The 20,821-nt window shown below is 45.6% G+C and overlaps 5 protein-coding genes across 10 annotated transcripts; 3 read left to right on the top strand and 2 right to left on the bottom strand.

Annotated features, from left to right (window-relative positions):
* The first annotated feature begins 1,229 nt into the window (after positions 1–1,229).
* On the top strand, positions 1,230–5,301 carry LOC119556374. Of its 2 annotated transcripts, none has more exons than XM_037868541.1 (3): positions 1,230–2,348; positions 3,060–3,641; positions 4,532–5,301. In XM_037868541.1, exons 1-3 carry the CDS (start codon positions 1,548–1,550, stop codon positions 5,099–5,101), a joined length of 1,953 nt encoding a protein of 650 aa, XP_037724469.1. In that variant the 5' UTR covers positions 1,230–1,547; the 3' UTR covers positions 5,102–5,301. The 2 variants fall into 2 exon arrangements, with proteins under 2 accessions (XP_037724469.1, XP_037724470.1); XM_037868542.1 differs by having other exon boundaries at positions 1,231–2,348; positions 4,535–5,300.
* Positions 5,302–5,462: 161 nt separating this feature from the next.
* LOC119556375 (WW domain-binding protein 11) lies at positions 5,463–7,633 on the bottom strand. The gene is made up of 5 exons (XM_037868543.1): positions 7,399–7,633; positions 7,207–7,332; positions 7,044–7,141; positions 5,791–6,977; positions 5,463–5,722 (listed from the first exon to the last, which is right to left on the bottom strand). Exons 1-5 carry the CDS (start codon positions 7,460–7,462, stop codon positions 5,530–5,532), a joined length of 1,668 nt encoding a protein of 555 aa, XP_037724471.1. The 5' UTR covers positions 7,463–7,633; the 3' UTR covers positions 5,463–5,529.
* Positions 7,634–8,395: 762 nt separating this feature from the next.
* LOC119556736 lies at positions 8,396–12,416 on the top strand. 5 transcript variants are annotated; one of them, XM_037869143.1, is made up of 8 exons: positions 8,396–8,406; positions 8,464–8,857; positions 8,930–9,019; positions 9,248–9,322; positions 9,534–9,623; positions 10,493–11,344; positions 11,402–11,744; positions 11,875–12,416. In XM_037869143.1, exons 2-8 carry the CDS (start codon positions 8,476–8,478, stop codon positions 12,215–12,217), a joined length of 2,175 nt encoding a protein of 724 aa, XP_037725071.1. In that variant the 5' UTR covers positions 8,396–8,406; positions 8,464–8,475; the 3' UTR covers positions 12,218–12,416. The 5 variants fall into 5 exon arrangements, with proteins under 5 accessions (XP_037725071.1, XP_037725070.1, XP_037725072.1 ...); XM_037869142.1 differs by having other exon boundaries at positions 8,406–8,857; XM_037869144.1 differs by lacking the exon at positions 9,248–9,322 and having other exon boundaries at positions 8,406–8,857.
* An 8-nt stretch (positions 12,417–12,424) lies between these two features.
* LOC119556735 (activating signal cointegrator 1 complex subunit 2) lies at positions 12,425–15,345 on the bottom strand. Its single transcript, XM_037869140.1, has 5 exons — positions 15,004–15,345; positions 14,789–14,949; positions 14,116–14,718; positions 13,763–14,041; positions 12,425–13,702 (listed from the first exon to the last, which is right to left on the bottom strand). Exons 1-5 carry the CDS (start codon positions 15,118–15,120, stop codon positions 12,622–12,624), a joined length of 2,241 nt encoding a protein of 746 aa, XP_037725068.1. The 5' UTR covers positions 15,121–15,345; the 3' UTR covers positions 12,425–12,621.
* Positions 15,346–15,836: 491 nt separating this feature from the next.
* On the top strand, positions 15,837–20,474 carry LOC119556666 (putative ATP-dependent RNA helicase SoYb). Its single transcript, XM_037869016.1, has 4 exons — positions 15,837–16,221; positions 16,660–19,113; positions 19,192–19,500; positions 19,990–20,474. The coding sequence occupies exons 1-4, from the start codon at positions 15,940–15,942 to the stop codon at positions 20,314–20,316; spliced, it is 3,372 nt and encodes a 1,123-aa protein (XP_037724944.1). The 5' UTR covers positions 15,837–15,939; the 3' UTR covers positions 20,317–20,474.
* The last annotated feature ends 347 nt before the right edge of the window (positions 20,475–20,821 follow it).

The raw sequence follows: 20,821 nt of genomic DNA on the forward strand, positions 1-20,821 counted from the left end.
AAACAATCCGAAAAATATCTCCCTTGCTTCCTAGCTATCGGGTTTTTGTCAACAACCATAGACGTGATTTTAAATTTTTTAAAAAGTTTTTTGTCTCATTTTTTGTTTGGCATCTACAATAAGTAATAATCTTCTCTTTTAAATTTTGGTTTGAATTTAACGGAATTTTCAATAGAACGTTATGTGGTTCGATATGCACACTTCTGTATGTATGTAAAAGCTATCGATTTTAAAGTTCTTATGAATATAATGGTAAATATGAGAAATAGTTTAATATTTATGTGAGGTATATCTTTATGAATTTATTTGATGTATTTTATTTATAATAGTCCTATTTAATTTAATTTAAAGGAACTAGTTCAATTTAAGTACGCACTTAAAAGTATCGAATTTGAAATAATGCCAAGCTAATTGAACAGTCACTTATTTCCCCTGGCAAATTTTTAATTTTACATTTAAAAATTTTAAATGTACGAAAATTTTAGCTAAATAATATTGGTACTTGCTATTGCCTTTTTCTAAGTTATTCCATATCACTAAAAATTCCATTAATCTTAAAATTACTTAGATTGAAGGCGATTGACAGGATAATCGATCGATGTATCTGCGTTTTGTTTTCATGTAGTTGCTTGTTGCTCTTTGTTGTTCTGTTCAAGCTTATAACTATTGCATGCACAAACATGTACAGTAATGACTCGAAAAGGTTGATATTTATTAACTGATTACTTAACCAATAAAAATTGTATTATAATTATATAGAACAATGTTTAAAAAGCAGGATTGGTACATGCATGAACGTGTTTCAGTTTGATGAACGAAAGTACATTTGACGTTTAATAAATTAAGTTTCTCGAGTTTAAGAGCACCTAAAAACGAAAATCTACGTTTATTTTTTAACAGAAAAGTTAGGTAATATGCTTTGAAATGCGAGATGTTTTCAAATGTAGATTTTAATTATAATTAATTTTATACATTTAAAAAAAAAATATTTATTGATTGTCTATTTTCAGGTGTGTGTTTTCCCTGCAGCAACTGGTTCATCATACGGATAGCCACTGTACTGTGCCCCAGACCCTCACCACACGTCAACACCTTGACATTGATTGCTGCGGTATTTGCCCAACGGAAGTGGCGAAAAGGAAAGGAATGGAATGTAAAAGAAACCGAAATAGGGGGAAACCACAAATGGCCAATAATTCAAATTCAAATGCAACATTTCAATTGGTGGTGTCCGGAAGACAATGGTTTCCACGGCGGAGAAGGCAAAAGAACAGGCCAACAGGGCGTGCACTTGATATGTAGGTTTGGTTTTGGTTTCGGTTTCGGTTTGGGCTTTGGGTATATCACCACACATCACAAGTCGAAATCGATTGCCGGGCCAGCTAGTTTAGTTAGGCGTCTCTCTGATAAGATACGGGAGTACGAGTGGCGAACGCCAGCGGAGAATTCTGCCAGAAGAAAAGCACATTCTGGCCCCCGAGCTTGGAGCAACTGTTCCCGCCGGTTATACAACCACTACCAATCAACCAAAAAAAAAATTTCGAAAAATGTCTGCGCTAGCCAATGGAGGACAAGATGAGGATCTGAAAATTCTGAGTCAACTGAAGAGCATCGAGCAGATCAACGAGCAGCGCCGCAAATTCCTCAACAGCACGATCAACGAGGAGGTTACGGAGGACATGAATGGTGCCACGATTCAGGAGGAGGACGTGGAGAAGGATCTGAAGCAGTTAGAGGAGCTGGAGCCGAAGACAGTTCCCGAGGAGAAGCCGGAGTTGAAGACAGTTCCCGAGGAGAAGCCGGAGTTGAAGACAGTTCCCGAGGAGAAGCCGGAGTTGAAGACAGTTCCCGAGGAGGTGGCGGAGAAAACACCAGAGGCGACCCCAAAAAAGGAGCAGGAGAAGGTGCCCGAAAAGGCGGAGCAGTCCAAGCCCCAGCCACCGAATACGCTCACCCTAAATGTTAAATACGCCACCCTACCGAGTCCCAATGTGGTGAGCCTGCGATCCCCGCTCTCGCCGCCACCCAAGCCGCCCATGCTGGGTCGCACCCGGAGCATAGGTGCCGGCGATGGCAAGAGCAATGGCGCCCTCTCGCCCGACAACTCCCTGATGCGCCAGAGCTTTCCCGAGGGTGTGCTCTCATCCAGCAAGGCGGCGAAAACCCCAGTCACTCCCATTGACGAAGCACCGGCCACCGTTTCCGCCCGCCACTACGAGGGACTCATCGAGGAGCTGAGGTGTCCCGGTTGTGCCGGCGCCATGAAGGCACCCATACTCCTCTGCAAGAGCGGACACAGTGTCTGCGAACAGTGCACCCGCATTCTGCTCATGTGCCCACTGTGCAAGGTAAAAATTGACGTCAGTCCCATGTCCCCATGTTCGGTTATCAATATCATATCCCCTCCATATTTTTCTTATCTGGTGACGTGCAAATATAGGTAGAAACTAACAAAAATTAGACGGAGATTGCGATCTTTGACAGGCGCAAGATAGAGTGATCTCCAGTTGCGATTAATTTTATTGCCTTATGGAGGGTGTTCCAATCAATTCTCAAGAGGACCCACTATCAGCACTATAAAGTAGTATAAATATAGCTTCTCCGATTGTTAATACTTTCTATAGTATGTAGGGTTATTAGGCATCGTACTGCAGATAAAATATTCTCTTAAAAACGGTTCTATACACTATAACGAATTTGGAATATTTCGAGTCTTTATCGTTTTTGTTAGTTTATTCTCTTAAGTACATATTACCCGGGACTTAAAACCATCACCATCTGAGTGAAGACTTACTTGTTTGCTTTCTACTTGCCAAATATATCACAAACTTGTATACCCATCGGTAAAGGCAGATAAAGTCATAAAAAGCTTATACTTGAGTAATATTTCCATAGAAATTCACAAGTTACTATCATTATTTGTATGATTTATTACGAAAAAGTAGAGAGTATAGTTATTGATCTTTATATAATATATTATATAATATTAACCCGGCCTACATATCCATTCAAAGTTAATATAAGTAACCAATAACGATGGGATATCCTCTTCTTTTAAGGAACCCTTCACCCACTCCCGTTCGCTGACTGTGGAGGCCCTCTGTGCCAAGGCTCACTTTCGGTGCGGACACGCTTCCGGCGGCTGCCAGGTGCGGATGCCAGTGGTCCTGCTGCCGTGGCACGAACAGCAGTGCATGTACAAGCCGATGAAGTGCTTCATGGGTCGCGTGTGGGGCGACTGCCGCTGGCAGGGACGCGAGGTGCAGTGGAAGGAGCATCTGGAGGAGAACCACGATGACCGACTGTTCCGCTCGAGCAGCGCGGATCTGGAGTGGAATCTGGCCACGCGGCGGAAACCGCTGACCGGCTACTACGTCTTCCAGGCGCACGACGAGATGTTCAACTTCTACGAGATCCACGACCGGCAGCGCATCCTGTTCACCATGACCTGCACCTCGAACCGGCGGGACAGCAAGTACAACTACGCCTACGAGGTGACCGTGCTCCAGCCGGACAACGAGGCGCTGTCCATGACCCAGAAGTTCCCCGTGCACAGCGAGTACGACAAGGACATCCTCATGGAGGGCACCTGTGTCAGCATTCCCATGACGGAGCTTAATCGGTTCCTGGACCAGGACAAGGTGAGTTCTGAATACCGATTATGACATCTCATCCCCATGTTTGAAACTCAAAAGTATAGCCTATAAAAACCCTTCGCTTCTGGTCTCTTAAAATACTAGTTAAGAAAGGTTTTATAGTTTCATTTTTTAATCAAGCTATCATAGTCTAAAACCAGTTGGTTCTGAGCAATTTGTTTCCAAACTTTAGAGTTTATATTTTTTTGCAAACTATATATTCGCCTCTTAAGCGAAAAAAAACGTTAGAAAGGAGGTTCAAGTAAATCCGACTTTGTTAACCTTTTTAAAGACCGGTTTATTATCTTTGCCCCAATTAGTTCACATTTTTCCTGCAGGGTTTATTCTATTTTTGCTAAAATGCTTTTCGGAGCTAGTAAAATAAATTGCACTTGTAGGGCCAGATAATGTTCGATAATTTATTCCAGCTATTGGCGATAAGAAAAAATTTGGGGAACGGTTGCGTTGAACACCACTTTCAGAGAACTTGAGTAATTAAAAAATACATATTACTAATAGGAAACTATTTACTAAATGTTTATATTTATATTTAAAGTTTAAAATCAAAGAGCTTTAAACGTAAGAAGTAATAGAAATATATATAAACATTTTCATTGTGTATATATTAAGATTTATACAAGAAGTAATCGTTATAAAAAATTTTTAATTTGGTCCAAAAGTTGGGCTACATTTTTGCAAGTGTTTTTTTTTATATACCTACCTATACCAGTATCCTATATATGTTTGGAAAAATTTCCTATAGATCTGATAGTCATACGATATTGCAAAGTATAGGGAGAACACGTTTCTTTATACAGTTTTTATACAGAAATGTTTTTTTATTGATCGAAATCGAACCTGTGGCTTTGCATTTGCTAACTCACCTTGTAACGCAGCAGGTTCTCCACTACCGCGTGAGTGTGCTGGCGGTCAAGTCACCGCGCCGAGCGAAGCCCCCTAGACAGAGTCTCCCGCAGCCCGTGGACCTGGAGCAGACCCCGAATGGAGGAGTCAATGGAAAGAGCGTGCCGACCAGCATGATCATTACGCGCACCTACAAGGAAGCCATCGGCGAGGTGGCTGCCCAGACCAAGGAGGCGGTGGCCACGCCGGACTTGGAGGAGGATGCGTCGTCCGTCGGAGGTGGTGGCGATGGTAGCCTGGAACTCGAGCGCAAGTGGGGCACACCGCAGCTGCACTTCAACCGCAAATATCTGCGGAACACTCTGAATGACTCCACGCCTGCTGAGGATGAACTGCGTCCCCTGGCTACGGATTTGCGCAATGGAAATGGCGACGACAAGCTCTCCCAGTGCAGCAATAGTACGAGTTATACGAAAAAGGTTTCCGATTCGCTGCGAAGGAGTTTCCGGGCCCTCAAGGCGGACATTGTGGAGATGCGGCCGTTCAGCAAGAAGTCAATCAAGGCAGGATCCTCCTCTCCCGTCGAAGCCAATGGCACCTAGTGATTCCATGTGCGCTTTCCTTTTTTTTTTGTCTTAATTATACATCATATTTAACACTTCGGTCAAAAGCATGTAAATATAGCAAATGATTTAAATCTATTGAAATGTATACCAAAACCATAAAGAAATAACTTATAATATATACAATATAATTTTTAATATTTTCGTTAAACCATTCTAATAAACGTGCAAAGTATTCGAAAGTAAAATTAAAGAAACTCAAACCAAAATGGGTGTGAAACTGTTTTCAGTTCATTTTAAAACTTTTATAGAGTGAGAACGAAAATACAAGTTTACTTTACGGTTTGTCATATTCTTACAAAAAAAACTATTCCTGAAGCTATCAATGAAACGCATTGGATATTGGTTCGAATGACTCGCTTTATCTAGGACTTAGACTACACAATTTACAGGACTCCCTTCAAACGCTACAGCAAGCCCTGCATCTCGTTCATGAACTGCATATAAGCGTCGTCCTTGGTGGGCGGCTTGGTGTGTGACTCCGTGGGGGCGTGGTGACCATCGTTGGCCGCATGCCTGGGCCTCGCCGTCCGCCGCTGATCCTCGCGCTTCACTCGCAACGTGGACGGCACAAAGCGGGTGACATCCGCACTCAGATTCCTGGTAAAACGGACAATGTCAGTACTTGGGTATAAAACAAAATCTAAAGGATATCCAAAAAAACCCACCTGATTTGTGGCTTTGCTGTAATGGTGGTCACACCCTTGGCTGAGTCCTTGGGCGGACCGCCGCCGCCTCCCTGCTTGTTATGGTGGGCGAGGCGAGGTGGCAGGCCCGGTGGCGGTCCCGGCGGCATCCTGATGCCCATGCGGGGCATTGGTCCCAGGCCATGTGGTGGCCTCGCACCGGGCGGTGGTCCAGGCGGCATGCGTATGCCAAAACCGGACCCAGCATGTGGTGGTCGCAAGGGTGGAGGTCGGTACATAATGCCCGGCGGCCCAAGATTGTGAATAGGCGGGAGTTGCGGCAGTTGTGGTGGCGCTGGCACTGACGACGCCGGGGGCAACGGAATAGTCGGCAGTGTCGGCGCCGTCGGAGGAGCCGGTGCTGGTTGCGCTGCCGTTGTGGAGGAGGATTTCACAGATGCTGGCTTGGTAGGCGGTTCGGCAATCTCTTCGTCTTCATCCTCATCCTGATCGTCGTCGTCGCTTTCGCTACTGCTGGCGGATTTTCTGTCCGAGCTAGAGGCTCGTTCCAAACGCTTCTCGGAGTCATCATCGTCCTCGTCGTCCTCCCGTTGTTTGTCCTCCTCGTCCTCCTTGGCCGCTAGCTTGCGATGCTTTCGCTTGTGCACATGCTCCATTTCCTTCATGAAATCATCGATGTTTTGGTTATTGGGTTCCGTGGCCTCCTTGTCCTTGTCCTTGCTCTTCCTCAATGACTCCTGCTCTTCTTCCTCGCCCTCGCCATCGTAGTCCGTATTGCCCTCCGCATCAGAATCGAGTTCGGACATGGCAAACAGATCCGGCGGCGGTCCCGGGGGCACACCCAGCCAATCCTTTTCCTCGTCCTCCTTGGACTTCTCCGCCTGTGCCTCGCTAGCAGCTGAATCGCTGTTCTTGGCCACGCCTGGCGGAGCACCGGGGGCATAGGGCGGCAGAGCCATTGTCATGGGCGGCGGGGGAAGGCGAATACCAACGGCGGCACCGAATCCCGGGACGACCGGACCGCCAGCTTGGCCGGCAGGTGCGCCTGGAATAGCCGCCGACACCGGTGCGGGCAGGGGAATCTCATCGATCTGCACGCTCTGGGCGTGTTTGACGCTTTCGTAGTACTGCTGCTTCTTCAGGCGCTTCTTCTCGTACTCCACCTCTTTGCGCTTGAGGTCCGCCCAGTGCTCGGGCTCGTCATTGTGCTGGAAAATGGATAAGAGGGTGTTGAGAGCGGCAATTCATTTCGGCAAATATTGGACCAATCTTACATAGAGTCGCATCACGCGGTCGAAGGTCTCCTTCAGCTTTTTCCGCTTGTCGCGCAGCACCTTCTCGTTGAGTGGGGATGGCTGCAGCACGTTGTACTCTGTAAATGGAAGGCACTGCATCAGTGGCTGGAAGGGATCAATGCTTGCTCTCGCGGTTACCCACCCATCTCGTCGATCTTCTCCATCTCCTCGAGAATCTGTGAGGGATCCTTGTTCTTCAGGACCGCCGCCCGCACCATTTGGCGCTGCCTCTTGTTCTTCTTGAGCTCCTTCTTGCGCGCCTCCTTGCCTGAAAGAGGGGGTAAGTACGCGTGTTGGCTTCAATGTTGAATGTGGGTCCAATGGTGGTACTTACGCGCCTGGTCCGTGGGATTCATGTACTTGCCACTCTTGGTGGTGTTGATGGAGCGGCGCCCCATCTTCCTGGCGATTTACGGTGGCTGCAACTCAACGAAATATCAAAACCGATTGGCGTCTTTTTAATCTTGTTGTCCGGCAGTTTCCTCCTGCCCGGCGTTTAATTTTTCTTTAATAATAATGCTTTTATTTATTTATTATTCGTTTGGATTATGTTATCGCAGAACGATAGGTCCGATAGAACGCATGCTGATATCGATTTTTCAAAGGCGATAGTCCAGTGTGGAAATTAACACTACTCTATTGCTGACAGTGTGGCAACCACATTTAAATCTGGCGGGAAGTAGCTAAAAGCTAAATATTTCAATATTTATTTATTTCAAATTTTTTCTTCATATATATATTCATATACATAGGATCGCCTGGATACAAAATTGTGTATATTCAATTTTTGTCACATTTGAATTTGCGTAAAATAGTCGACAAGCACAGTATCAAGATTCAAGGATTCAACCATATGAGCTTTTAGGAAATATAACTTTTTTAGATGTTAAGTTCATAACATACGTTGGTATTGGAATTTTATTTATAGTCAGAAATTAAACTAATTGAAAAATATGGAACATTTTCTTTATTTACAAATACACATACACCTTTTTAAACGTAAAAATGGAACTATTACCACAAGCACATTGCTTTTATAAGGTGATATATAAGGTTTCTTTAATATGATTTCCATTGAAAGTAACCTCTTTTATTGAATTGACTGATACCAGCTGCACTTTTATACAACCGACTTGCCTGAAAACTATTTATCAAGTGTTAGCACTATATTAAAGTACTATATTTAATGGAACTTGTGAGTGAAATCCTTAAAAGCGTGACACTTTGTAGACAGAAAAAGTTAAGGCCCATGCAAACTGGCGATAATGGCTTTTAATTTACCCGCTATAAGTCACTTCCTGCCGTTTCCCAGCACTGGCGGCCCGGCGATTTTTGTTTGTTTGTTAGCGGCAGAAGCCAATCGATTCATTTATACTATTATTAATAACAATATTGTTAGTTGTTCGAGAAAATGTCTGGGAATCCGGACAACAGTCTGGCGGATCTGCTCATGGACTGCCGCCTGGGGGACGAGAATGAGGACCCGGCAGGCTGTGACCTATCCGTCAGCCCGGCCAGTACAACCCGATCCCAACTGGTTCATTTGAAGTCGCCGTGCAAGGTGCCCCAAACTGAAATCCAGTCGGTGCACAACGACAGTTTTTTATTTGTGGACGCCGACATCACCAGCGACAGCAGCGTTATTTTGGTGTCATCTGGAGTGTCCGATGAGTCGTTGGTCAGCTGCCTTCACTCGTCCGAGCATCACCACAGCACCTCCCAGGAGCCCATAACCATCGAGGAGACCACTGACTGCGAGTTTGGACACTGTTCACTGGATTCGGACACCAGCCGTGAGTGCCCAGCGTCAAAGCAACTAGGCCAGGTCACTCCTAACATGCACATTCTTGTTCCGATTGCCGTAGGTCCTGGTGCCGACGACATGGACAAGCCGAAGCTCACATTGAAGCGACACTCCCCGGATCCCGCGGAACATGATCTTGAGATCAAGAAATGTGAGTGGTTGGTTAAGTGGGGAAGCGTGAGAGGCTCCAACTTCAATCCGTGTTTCGAAAGGGTTTGCCTTATATGTTAAGATCTAGCAACTCCATTGTAAACTTTAAACGATTGTCCCTTAAAAGGGTAATCTTTTTACGTGGAACTGTGTCTGAAGGGACCTAAATGGGTTCCACTTTATATATTTTCTGTAGAGAATACCTCATCAATAATTAAGTACCTCTTAGATCATGATGACAGTCATTTTGAGACTCAGAAATGTGAGGTGGAGATGAAGAAAACACAGAACGAAGATGCTATTGGTGAATACTTAGTGTCTCAATGCTCAAACCATTTGTTTCGCTTGCCATTCAAACAGTATAGTAGTATTTGTAGTTATGATTCATATCCTATTATATAGTTGTTGGCTGTTTTGAATAATCTTACACAGCATTGGACCGTTGAGCAGTCCACTTGATATTGTTTCTTTAGAGAATACTATTAAAATAACTATTCGTGGGTCGTAATTCTTAGGTCCTAGTACTAGTGCCTCCACTGACGTCGCCACAATGAGGAAGAGAAGGTCTTCGGATCATAATGACAATGATCCGGCTTGTAAGAAACGTGAGTTGATGTATTGAAAACGATTTAGGTCTGTGAAAGTACACGATTACCTTCTGGTATAGTAAGACTGAAAGATTTTGAAAGCTGAAAATAGTACTTCTTCCTAATGCGAGTGCTGTTTCAACTTGTACGAAATCTTTATCTTTATTTAATTCAGACACGGTAAATAAGAGGTTTTTTTTTAAAAAGGCCTACTGGGATTTTTTGAATCAGTTAGGCGGGAATTAGAAAAGCGTTAATATAGTTTTGTTTGTTTTACGAATGGGTTGATGGTTTGTTTCTTCGTCAACTAGATAAAAGAGAGCGTTATATTTAACGTTTACAATTAAAAATCGCAGTAGGCCTTTTAAAGTAAAAATCAGAAGTAACTTTTATTTACGTTGCCTGATTTATTTACATATTTAAATTTGTTAAAAGTGTAAAGTTTATTTATTTTAGGAAATATTACATTTACAATGTTCAGATTCCATTTTATTGTCGATATAAGGGGCATTCTTAGTTAAATAAGAAGCGATTTTAACAAATTTAAATCATCACATATATATTTATTATTAGAACATGCGAAGTAAAAATCACCAAAATATTTAAATATCTTAAGAGGACAACTGAAGTGCAGTAAGTATATTGAAGGACCAACCAAGAATCTTTGTAACAATAATTAAGATAACATACCCATGTACATATGATAATATTAAATGTAATAATAGTTTAAAAAATATAACGTCGATTTTGGGTATCCTTAACTTGATAATATAAATGACGCAATTGTCTTAAAATGTCTTAGTTCCACTAATAATAATAAAAACCCAACAAACTGCTTCTTGTTTCGTTTTAATAAAACCAATTTTTTTCGTATTGTCATTACGCAGTTCATCGAACTCTGGAGGAGATGGCCACCCCCTCGAATCGTTCGGTGGTGACGCGCAGCGGTCGTGCAGTTGTGTTGCGCATGAACCACGAGTTCGACTACTCGTCCTCGCAGTCAAAGGACGATGGCGAGGAGGAGTCCGATGATCAGTCGCTGGAGACCGACGACGAGGAATACCAGCAGGCTTTCGAATTCGTCCAGCCCAAGTGGCATGCGTCCAAGCGGCGCAGCCTGGGGAATAGCAGCAGCAGTCTATGCAGCACCGATGAAAGCCACTGCTCGCCGGAGGCAGTGCCGCCGATTATCTATCTCGAATTGGGCGAGCAAGTCGCCATTGTGAGGGACGAGCCAAAGGCCAATATCGTTCTCGAGGATGATGGGGAACTCAAGACGCAGGTGCATAAGTTTTTGGGTTTGATGGCGTCACGTCGCAGGCTGTACAATCCAGATACTAATCTTAATCCGGAGGAACCGGAGGAGAATGAGAATGACATATCGGTCAGTCGTTTGTTGGATTTATCCCGTTCCTCGGCCACAGGCCTTATTACTCCGTCACCCAAGCGCCTTACTCAGTCTCCCAGAACACCGACCCCCACTTGGTCAAGCCTGAACTTATCGCATCGACGTCGCCCAACCCTGGAGGAGCGCCAGACGAAGGTGTTCGACGACATGGTGTTGCAGGCCAATGCCAATTCGTACGAGGAGCAAACGCCGGATTTCCTCAAGGAGCCCATCGACCTGAGCGATCTTCCGAGCCGGAAACAAGTGGCCGTCATCTGCCGCCGACACAAGAGCAGCATTGCCTGCCTGGAGCAGCATCCGCTCTTCTACAGATTCGTCGAGTCGCTCAACCGTGAGTTGTGTGTGTGTTCCAGGGTTTCAGTCTGCTTACTTAGCCTCTGCCTTTCAGCGAGGACCTCGATCAACATGTGTCATCCGCTGGCGATGACCTATAGGGAGAAAAACTTCAACGACTGCAAAGTGGCACTGGCCAAAGTCTTGTTTAATATGTTCAATCACGCCATCTTCCACTGCGGACTGATAGCGCCAATCGTTTGGAAGCGCGGCATGACCACGTACTGCAAAAGCGAACTGGAAGTTGCCGCCTCCGGAAGGCGCACCGCTCGCATTCTGCTGTGGGAGAACATCACTCAGCCGGGAATGCTCATCAAGCCGCTGCTCCATGAGATGTGCCATGCGGCGGCCTTCGTTTTCAACCGGGAGACGGGACACGGCGACAATTGCCGCAGATGGTGAGATCCAGATCTTAGATGTAATACATTTAGATAGGTCTTCCTTTAGGGGTTATTGTAGATCAGTTAGCCACATCATTTGTTATATGTCATTATCATCGTTCACTCACCTGTATCCTCCATTCCTTAGGGTCTACCAGGCGAAGAGCGCGATGCCGGAGCTTCCGGTGATCGAGGACTGCCAGGCCACCTTCAAGTATACCTGCACCATGTGCTCCCGCTGCTCGTACGGCAGGATCGAATTCGAGAGGGATCGGCTGCGCTGCCACCACTGTCAGTTCGAGGTGGGCGTGAAGCTATGTCGCAAGGACGTCATCTGCCACGGCACCCGGCCGGATTTCAAGATAACCCCCTTCAAGTCCTTCGTCCGCGAAAACTACTTGAAGCTGGGCGAGGAGGGCGGCAGCACGCACAGCTCGAAGATGAGACTGCTTAACGAAGAGTACAACAAGATGAACGCTCCGACGGGCTAGAGCGCAGCGCCTTTGTTACGTTTAAATTAGTTTATATATTTTATGTTAACTACCAATTCACAAATTAACGACGAATGAATACTAACTTAGGACCCTCACAAGAATGCAGGCGGCTTTAAGAAATACTGTGACATACTTATTATTTTTTAGTAGAAACTTAAGATTTTTTTTGAAACAAAATAAACAGAGCTTTAACTTAGCTGGTTCATGGTTTAATTAAACGGAATATACATAGCGTTTAGTTAGGCGAGTATCAGTTCCATACAAAAAATATATCGACTCGTTTTTCAGTTTTAGGAGTCTAGTTCAAATTCAACGCTTACCAAAGTAAAGTCAACATGGATTTTCTATATATATAAATACATTTATTTTATAATCTTCCAAATGGATTTCTTGGGCCCAGGCTAACCCATCATTCCCTTGCTGCGTTTGAAGGCCGCTCCTGCCTTGCGATTGTGATTGGCACGCGAGGATTTGTGGGCCTCCTTCTGCCCGCGGTTGCGTTGGGTTTGCTGGGACTGTCCCTGCCCCTTGGGTGCTCCCACCACAGAGGGGTTGGACTGCTGTCCAGCACCTCCTCCGCTTCCGCTTCCGCCACCTCCTCCTCCTCCTCCTCCGCTTTTCTGGCCGTACTTGGCCATCTGGCGTTGCTGATAACGGGCGCGTATAACCTCTGGATTTTCACAAAAGTCCTTGTTGTTACGCCTGGCCGTCTCCGTATCCGATCCGCTGTTCGAGCTCTCCTCGTCGTCGTCTTCCACCTGATCCTGTGCCTCGTAGGCGGAATTGGAGGCAGCGCCCTGCAGTCTGGCCCGCAGCAGGCTCACTGGCGGCGCCTGACCCTCGTTCAAAGCCTCGTAGCTGTCGTCGTACTCATCGTCATACTCGCCACTCTCCAGCGGGGTCTCCTCCACCATGGCGTACTGCTGGTAGCGCTCCTTCAGTTGCTTCATATCACTCTTGTCGTCGAGCAGCTGCTCCGCATTGCGCGGCGCTCCGGGCAAGCCCTTGCCCTGCTTTATGATGCACTCCGGCTGATCACGCGTCAGCACGTCATAGCGATCGCCATCATGAACATTGAAGTGGCGCACGCCCGTTTGGCGTTGCAGCTTGTCCTGCGGATCGGGTGGCACAAATACCTCCCGTCGATCCATCTGCGCCAGATCCGGTGGCAGATTGTCGTCCAGTATGGCGGCAATCGCCTGCTCGCTATTCTCGTAGCGGGTGAGCAGGCGCCGGATAAAGCCCGTGCCCAGATCGGGCAGCACGTCCAGCACGGCAGTCACCTCCAAGTCGATGTCCCTGGTGGCTCCGTTGGCCGTCGTACCCGACTGTGGAGATGTGCGCGAGGAGTCCTCGTCCTCGTATTCGTCCTCCTCCTCGGTGTCCAGGTTGCTGACCATGTCGTCGGCCATTATGCCGCCGGGGCAGCTGCTTAGGGCCTTCTGGTAGCCGGCTATCACAAAGTCCACCTTGTAGTTTTTGCTGGCGGTGGAAAGATGGCTAATAACACAGATTGGCTTTCAAATAAAATATATAACTCACATATTGGGGCAACGTTGGAGCAGCAACTCCATATCGTGCTCCAGGGGAAACTGTCGCTGGTAGTCCACCACGAAGGTCTGGGCGGATAGGCACTCCTGCAGCAGTTCCACCAGTTGCTGGCCCCGACCCGTCTCCATTTGCAGGCTGACAATGCGACGGAAGACGAAGAGGAACTGCTGGCGCGTCTCGTTCAGCCAACGCAGGGAGCTGGCGCCCGGGTTGACCATATAGATGTTCTTGTACAACATGGGCACGGTCATGTCATAGAAATTGGCAATGCTGCGAAAGAGAAAGGGATGTCAAATATAATCTCGCAAAAAAAAAAATACTAGAGCACTCGAAACGCAGCGCACCTCTGACCCAAACGCAATTGTTCGATGGTCTCCACCAGCTCGGGGCACAGGAGTAGGAGCAGGCGCAGCGTGTAGGCGCAGTCCATGGCGAAGAGCACCACATCGTCGTAGGGCGTCTCCAAGTCCGCATCCAAAGGCGCCCCGCCGCCGGCGCCCTCGCAGCCCTCGTTCTCCACCTGGATCTGCATGCTGAGGAAGGCGCTCTCGTAGAAGGCCAGTGCCTCCTTTAGATCCTTTCGGTACTCCGGCTGCAGACGCAGTACTTTCTCGAAAATCTCGCGCAGCAGTTCCACATTGGTGGGCTCCGCATCGCCCACGGCAATGAGCAGATCAAAGAGCATTGGCACAGAGATCAGGTAGTTGCTGTACAATAGGCTGCTGTGCTGCTGGGGGCTGATCCACTCCGAATCCGACTCCTTACCGGTGCACAGTCGCATCACCAGACGCACGACTAGATCGAGGAGCTGCCCGTACAGCAGATTGGCCTGCTCCAACTCCTTGTCCTGGCTGGCCTCTGTTTGTCTGTAGTAGGGATTGGCGCGCTGCAAGAATGTGACAATGGCCGCCATGGCCGACTCCTCGTACACCATATAGGACCAGAATCTGGCGGGGATTGCAAAGGAGTATTGTATTAATACAATGAGGGAGAAACGGATCGGACTGCAGCACTCACTCGTGCTGACTCAGGCTCAGCAGGAACTCCATGTCCTGGCGGCAATTGTTGGCCGCAAAGGTCCACTCCTCCAGCGCTGCTCCGGATTTCAGGTGGCCGTAGGAGCCCATCAGGCAGATGTAGCTGCCAAAGGGCTTCTCGCGGCGCACCCAGTGCTCGTCCTGCCAATGTACACACATTAATTCATGGCCGAAAAGACCACAATGATCACCTACCAGTGCCGGAACATGTCTGCGCACCCCATCCTGTCCAGAAAGCGCTAGCTTCAGGTCGCCCAGCGGCAGCTTTTGTGGGTTGCAGCTGTTGTTGTTGCTGGCGTCGTTGTCCAGCATGGCGGTTGCTTAACTTAGCTAGGATTAATTAAGTACTAGGATAATTGGCCTAATGGAACGTGAACTTTCGCGAATTTCATGCAGCGCAAGGTGGCCGCAGGTTGGCGAGGTGACGCTCGAAAATGCAACTTGTGACGTCGAATGTTTTGGCGGAGCGTTGCCAGAGGGTTGGCGGGAAGAGAGCCAGCGGTGTCTAGCGAGAAAAAAGCTATAATATAAAGATAACGAAAGATATTTGAACTCTGTTATATACACATATGCGTAAATAATTTTGAAGGAAAAAACAAAGTTATTATACAATTTTAAAAAGTATTTGTTTTTTACTTGGTAATTAAAACATTTATTTACAGGAAAATCAATTTTACAACAAATTTAAGGCTTACAACGTTTCATAAAAAAGTGTTTTTTTTTTTATAGCACAAATAGAAATCTTCAAAAGGATTGCGAATAAAAAAGAAAGGAGAGACCTTCAAATTTTTAGTTTTCAGGAAAAGTTCTTTCTCGACAAACAAAAGGCAAAAAACTGAATTTAAAACCTACGTTTTAGGGAAATCCAAAAAATAGGTAATTTTTACCTAATTACAGGATACACATTATCATAAAGCTTCTTATAAATAGTGAATGTTATCGATAAGTGGCATCGATAAGTTGTCAAACTTCAAACGCTAGACTCCAAAATATTTCAGTTCGATCGAAACTCTTTGAAGTGTTTGTCCATCAAAACCCCATTAAAATTGGGATTTCTTTATTTTATGTGCTTGGATTGTGCTCGTGATATATTCAAATTAAAAGTGATTACGCGGACTAGAAAGTGCAGCAATGAAGCCATTTGAAGATCTCAAAGCTCCCCACTTTACGGTGGAGTACCAGGGAACCACTTTCACGTACGCCAGTCCGAAACTCGGAGAAGCCTCCTTCGACTTTTTAGCGCAAACGATCAGAGGAAAAGACCCAAGCGCATGCAGAACTATTTTGATTTGTCAGCAAAACTCCGAGGCCGAGCATCTGAAATCGGAGCTCGCCGGTCGTGATGTGAACACTATTCTCCTGGAGGCGGATGACCCGATGGCCCACCAAGTGCTGCTCCTCTGGTCAAAAGGGGTAAGTTTGGGCTGAAAATCCGATTTCTAAACATTCATAATATGGCCCCAAAATGGCTGTTGTACACAGAGAAATTTAAATAGTGGACTAATAATGACATATGGAAATATGTATTGTATGTATGTTTTTGCCTTTTGTTTGTCATGAAAGCACTTTTCCTGAAAACTAAAAACATTGAAGGTCTTCCCTTTTTTTTTATTCGCAATCGTTTTAAAGATTTCTATTTGTGCTATAAAAAACACATTTGTAAGCCTTAAATTTGTTGTAAAATTGATTTTCCTGTAAATAAATGTTTTAATTACCAAGTAAAAAAGTAAAAAAATATATATATATTACAAATTATTGAAAATTTAAAAGTAAATAATTCGTGTTTAAATAGGTCTTGACCTTTCTTGGTCACTCATTATTAATGATACGTTTATTGTATCCCACTTCCAGTACATCCACCAAGCTCTGATTCTTTGCGATCCCATGCTTAACTTTCTTGAGGGATTTGAGGTAAATTTCGTGATCCACACAACGCTGCCGCCGTTGAAAAAGTTTGAGGAACGTTTGGAGAGGCTTAGCAAGTCGGAAATTAAAGCCGAGATGTTGGTTATAACTGCACAAAGCGGGGAAAATGAGGTTTCTGAAATAAAACCAAAGGCAGATATGGGGGAATCCCCAAAGATCGAAGTAAATGGTAGTCCCAAAATGGAAAGTAAACCTGATCCGGAAGTGCAACTACCTCCGCAAAATAAGTCCTTCAAAGATATAAAACCAGTGGTCAAGATGGACCCCAAATATTTGCAGAACCTAAGTGAAAAGGATATCGAAATGTTTAAATCTTCAAAAGATGGTAAAGCGCAGATGGAGGCCTTTGCAAAAGCTGTTTTTTATCCATCCGGTCCGTTCTCTGGTATAAAAGACTTCAATTCTCCTGTAGCCCTCGAGAGAATCCCAAAACCTTTGGATGATATCCAACTGGATGAAAATAAGGATCAATCATCCTTAAAGGTAGACGACTTTATGGAAAAGTTTCTCAAATTGGGCTACGTTAAGTCCCAAAATCCAGAAACCCCAAATCTTGATCAGGAACCAAGTTCTTTAAAAGTCGAAGAAAATATGGCTATAATGCTTCCAAAATGTAGTCCTTCAAAAGTCGAATCTCCTCCAAAACACTTTCCGGCAGAAAACCTTTCCGTGTTGAGTTCCAAATATCCAACACAGACTTCGGAAGTTGAGTTGCAGAGCTTGTTGATGGCATGTAGACTTCAAAGTGCTCCTCAAGGCTTAAAGCCTGTACCTTCTCCTCCCATTGCTCCCATTGGAGAGTCCCTCTCCCTGAAGCTGCCTCCTGATCTCGGAGGCATTGATGATACCAATTCCCTGGATTCGTACCAAAGTGTGGAGGACTCTCCTCTCGCTTCCACGGAGGATTCTCTTACTGCAGGGGGAACGACTGTCTATAATTATGGCGTTCTGGCCTGGAGTCGCCAGGTGGTCGTTCCGTGCTACGATCTGGGCGGAGTGGCGGGCATAAGCAACACCCTCAGGAATGCCATACACCAGCTGGGTGTGGCCAAGTCGCGGGCCAAGGCCGTCCAAAGATTCGCCTGGCCACATGTCTCATCGGGGAAGCCCGTGATCGTTGTGGGCAATATGCAGATCGGCAAGACCTGGTGCTATCTGCCCATCTTTTGCCAGCGGAGCCACGAGGAGCTGCAACGCCGTCCAGTAGATGGCCATGGGCCCACCAGCATCTTTGTGTGCTTCAGTCAATCGCAGGGCAATCAGATCGGCCGCTGGATGGGCTCGCTCCTCCGTTCGCTGGGCAATGAGGTGGCCCTGGAGGAAGTGGTCACCTGCTGGGACAAGGACAAAGTGGCGGACATCGCCTGCCGGCTCAGTCAGCCCGTTGGAATCCTGCTGACCAGCGTGGACCTGCTGCTCCAACTGTTGTCGCATCACTCCAAGAAGTCGCCAATTTTCGATGTCCGAGCGGTGAAGTATATAGCCCTGGATAACCTGAATGACATGGTGCGCCTTTTGCCGGATGACACGATGAAGGTGCTTAAACGGTTGCCCGAAATGTTTGACTTTGCCCAGAATAAGTGCCAACTCTTTGTGTCCGGTCGGAATTGGCTGAATGATTTGATGGTGCAGCGCATTCTGCCGCTGATGCCCGATGTCCTTATCCTATTCGATGACGCCTTGGAGGCCAGCATCTATGGCGGCGTTGAGCTGGACACTAGGATAGTGCCGGATGAGCAGAAAGTCAAGCACTTGGTGGCTGTGATCAGGGACACCAATCTCGCCGAGGAGCGTACGGTTGTGGTCTGCTCAAGCGCAGCCGAAGTTCTCCTTCTTCGCCATACGCTGGAGAAGATAGGAATAGATGTGCAGACCTGCATCTCGGAGGCGTGCTACCCCCAAGTCACCCAATGGCGGCGGCAATCCCTGGCCTGCCTGCTCCTGGTCACAGATGATGTGGTGACGAAACTGAGGTGTGGTTCCATAACCCTGCTCATCCATTACAGCTGGTCCACTAGTTGGATGCGTTTTAAGAACCGCTTCAGCCTGTTCTACGATAACTACAAGGCGATTCCGCAATGGCAACGCGGTCAATCCGTTATCTTCGCCCGGGAAACCGATGTGGATGCCATATGGCTGATGTCCGACTTCCTGCTGAAGCATGGCCTTCCGAGGCCCACCCATTTGCTGAACATCCTGGCCCAGCGTCGCCTGGCTGAACCGCTTCATCCGGCTAAGCTCAAGCTGTGCCACCAGATGACCGCTTATGGGGATTGCCTGAGGAACAGCTGCAGGTACCGCCATCAAATGTGGCGGCCGGAGGTGCTACCACCGGATCACTATCCCACCAAGGGCGAGATTCGCTTTACGGTCCTAGCTGTAAGTATTTTGTGTATGATTTTAAGCAAAAGCATGAAGCAAACTCATTTTCTAACTCACTTTCAATGTGCTCCCCAGTGCAACAGCCCAGCCAATCTATCGGTGCGTCTGAACGAGCAATTCCCCACGATGGCCCACTTCCTCAACGTTCCGATGACCAATCTGGGGCAGCAAGTGCAGCGGCACTACGAACTGGAGGAGAACCGACACAGGCACCCGAGTCCTGTGCGCGGGGAGAGGGCGGTGGTAAAGAACCTTAACCGCTACGAGCGGGTGGTCATCCTGGAAGTGGAGAACAGCAAGGTCACGGTGCAACTGTTGGACACGTCCATTGAAGTCCTTAGCTACAACGCCAGCCAAGTGTACATCTGCGAAAAGATTTTTAAGGTAATCAATATAATATGCTGTAACATTAAAATATTAAATTATAATAATTATGAATCATATCTGTTTATTATTATATTATTATAGAATGATATATGAGTATATTTTAATATGAAATGATATATGATTGTATTCAAGTTTTTATTGCATCCTAAGTAATATCTACAGAACATTAAACTTAATCATATGTTTAATTATAAGACTTATAACTGTTGTCTTAAGTGAATTTATGTCCTAACACATACCGAAATTTTTAGACTCTATGTCATATCATATTTCGTCCCAGGTTGATCTTCAATAATATTATAATTATACTAAATACATACATATATTATACTAAATAATAAATAAATATGATTTTAATTGATAGATCCTAAGTAAAAACAAACTCGCACTGTCCATATGTATTAGCATATTTTATCCCAATTAGATCTTAAAAAATATCATATTCCATTCAACATCGTTTCTTATTGTATCTTGAAACCATTACAGGATCAACCGAGGGAAGCGATGGAAGTGAGGATCACAGGCCTTGAGCCAGGAAGCCTAGATCGCATCTGGCCGGAGGATGTGCGCAATGTGGTGCGCAACCAGTTCTTCAGCAGAACGCAGAATAGAAGGAGCCGCGAGTTCTTCGCCGTTGTGCAGGCCACCATCAAGGATACCATCTTCGTTCGGGATGTGTACGATTGTGAAGGCAACGACCTCCGCACCTTCCTTACAAATCGCTTTCGCGTTTATCAGGAAAAGCGTTGCCTGGATAAACTTATTAGGATGGTGCAGAGCTCCGTGCCCAAACCATGCCCAATAAGCCACTAATTTAATATTGAATCCTGCTTGTCTAAACATTTTTCAACTCCTTACAATTGACTTCGATTCTCTTATATAATAATGTGCTTGCATTTAAACTTGAAACGAAATCGTTTTCACATTTTGATCTGATTTTTGAAATTTATTGAACAATTGCATTTGATTATTCCTGCATTTATTACATAATATTTTATTATGGAACAATTATACATTCCTCATTCTGACATTGTATTACTCTATTAATCATGATACTTGATGTAATTTCTGCTTGCTTTTATTATATTTGCAATGATCTTTTCGTATAATAAAATGCAAGAACTTAACAAAGTCTTTAAATGTGTTGGGGATAATTGAAAAGCATGAAAACATAAACTTTTGACTTGATTTTATTAAAAAATCAAATATTTCAAAAGGACTGATTAAAACATTTTAGAGCTGATTAAGTTGTTGATATGTGAATTACTAATAAATCTTACTTATAGCACCAAAACTTAATATTTCATATATTAATGTG

This window comes from Drosophila subpulchrella, chromosome X (assembly GCF_014743375.2).
Source record: "Drosophila subpulchrella strain 33 F10 #4 breed RU33 chromosome X, RU_Dsub_v1.1 Primary Assembly, whole genome shotgun sequence".
In the NCBI taxonomy this organism is placed as follows: Eukaryota; Metazoa; Arthropoda; class Insecta; order Diptera; family Drosophilidae; genus Drosophila; species Drosophila subpulchrella.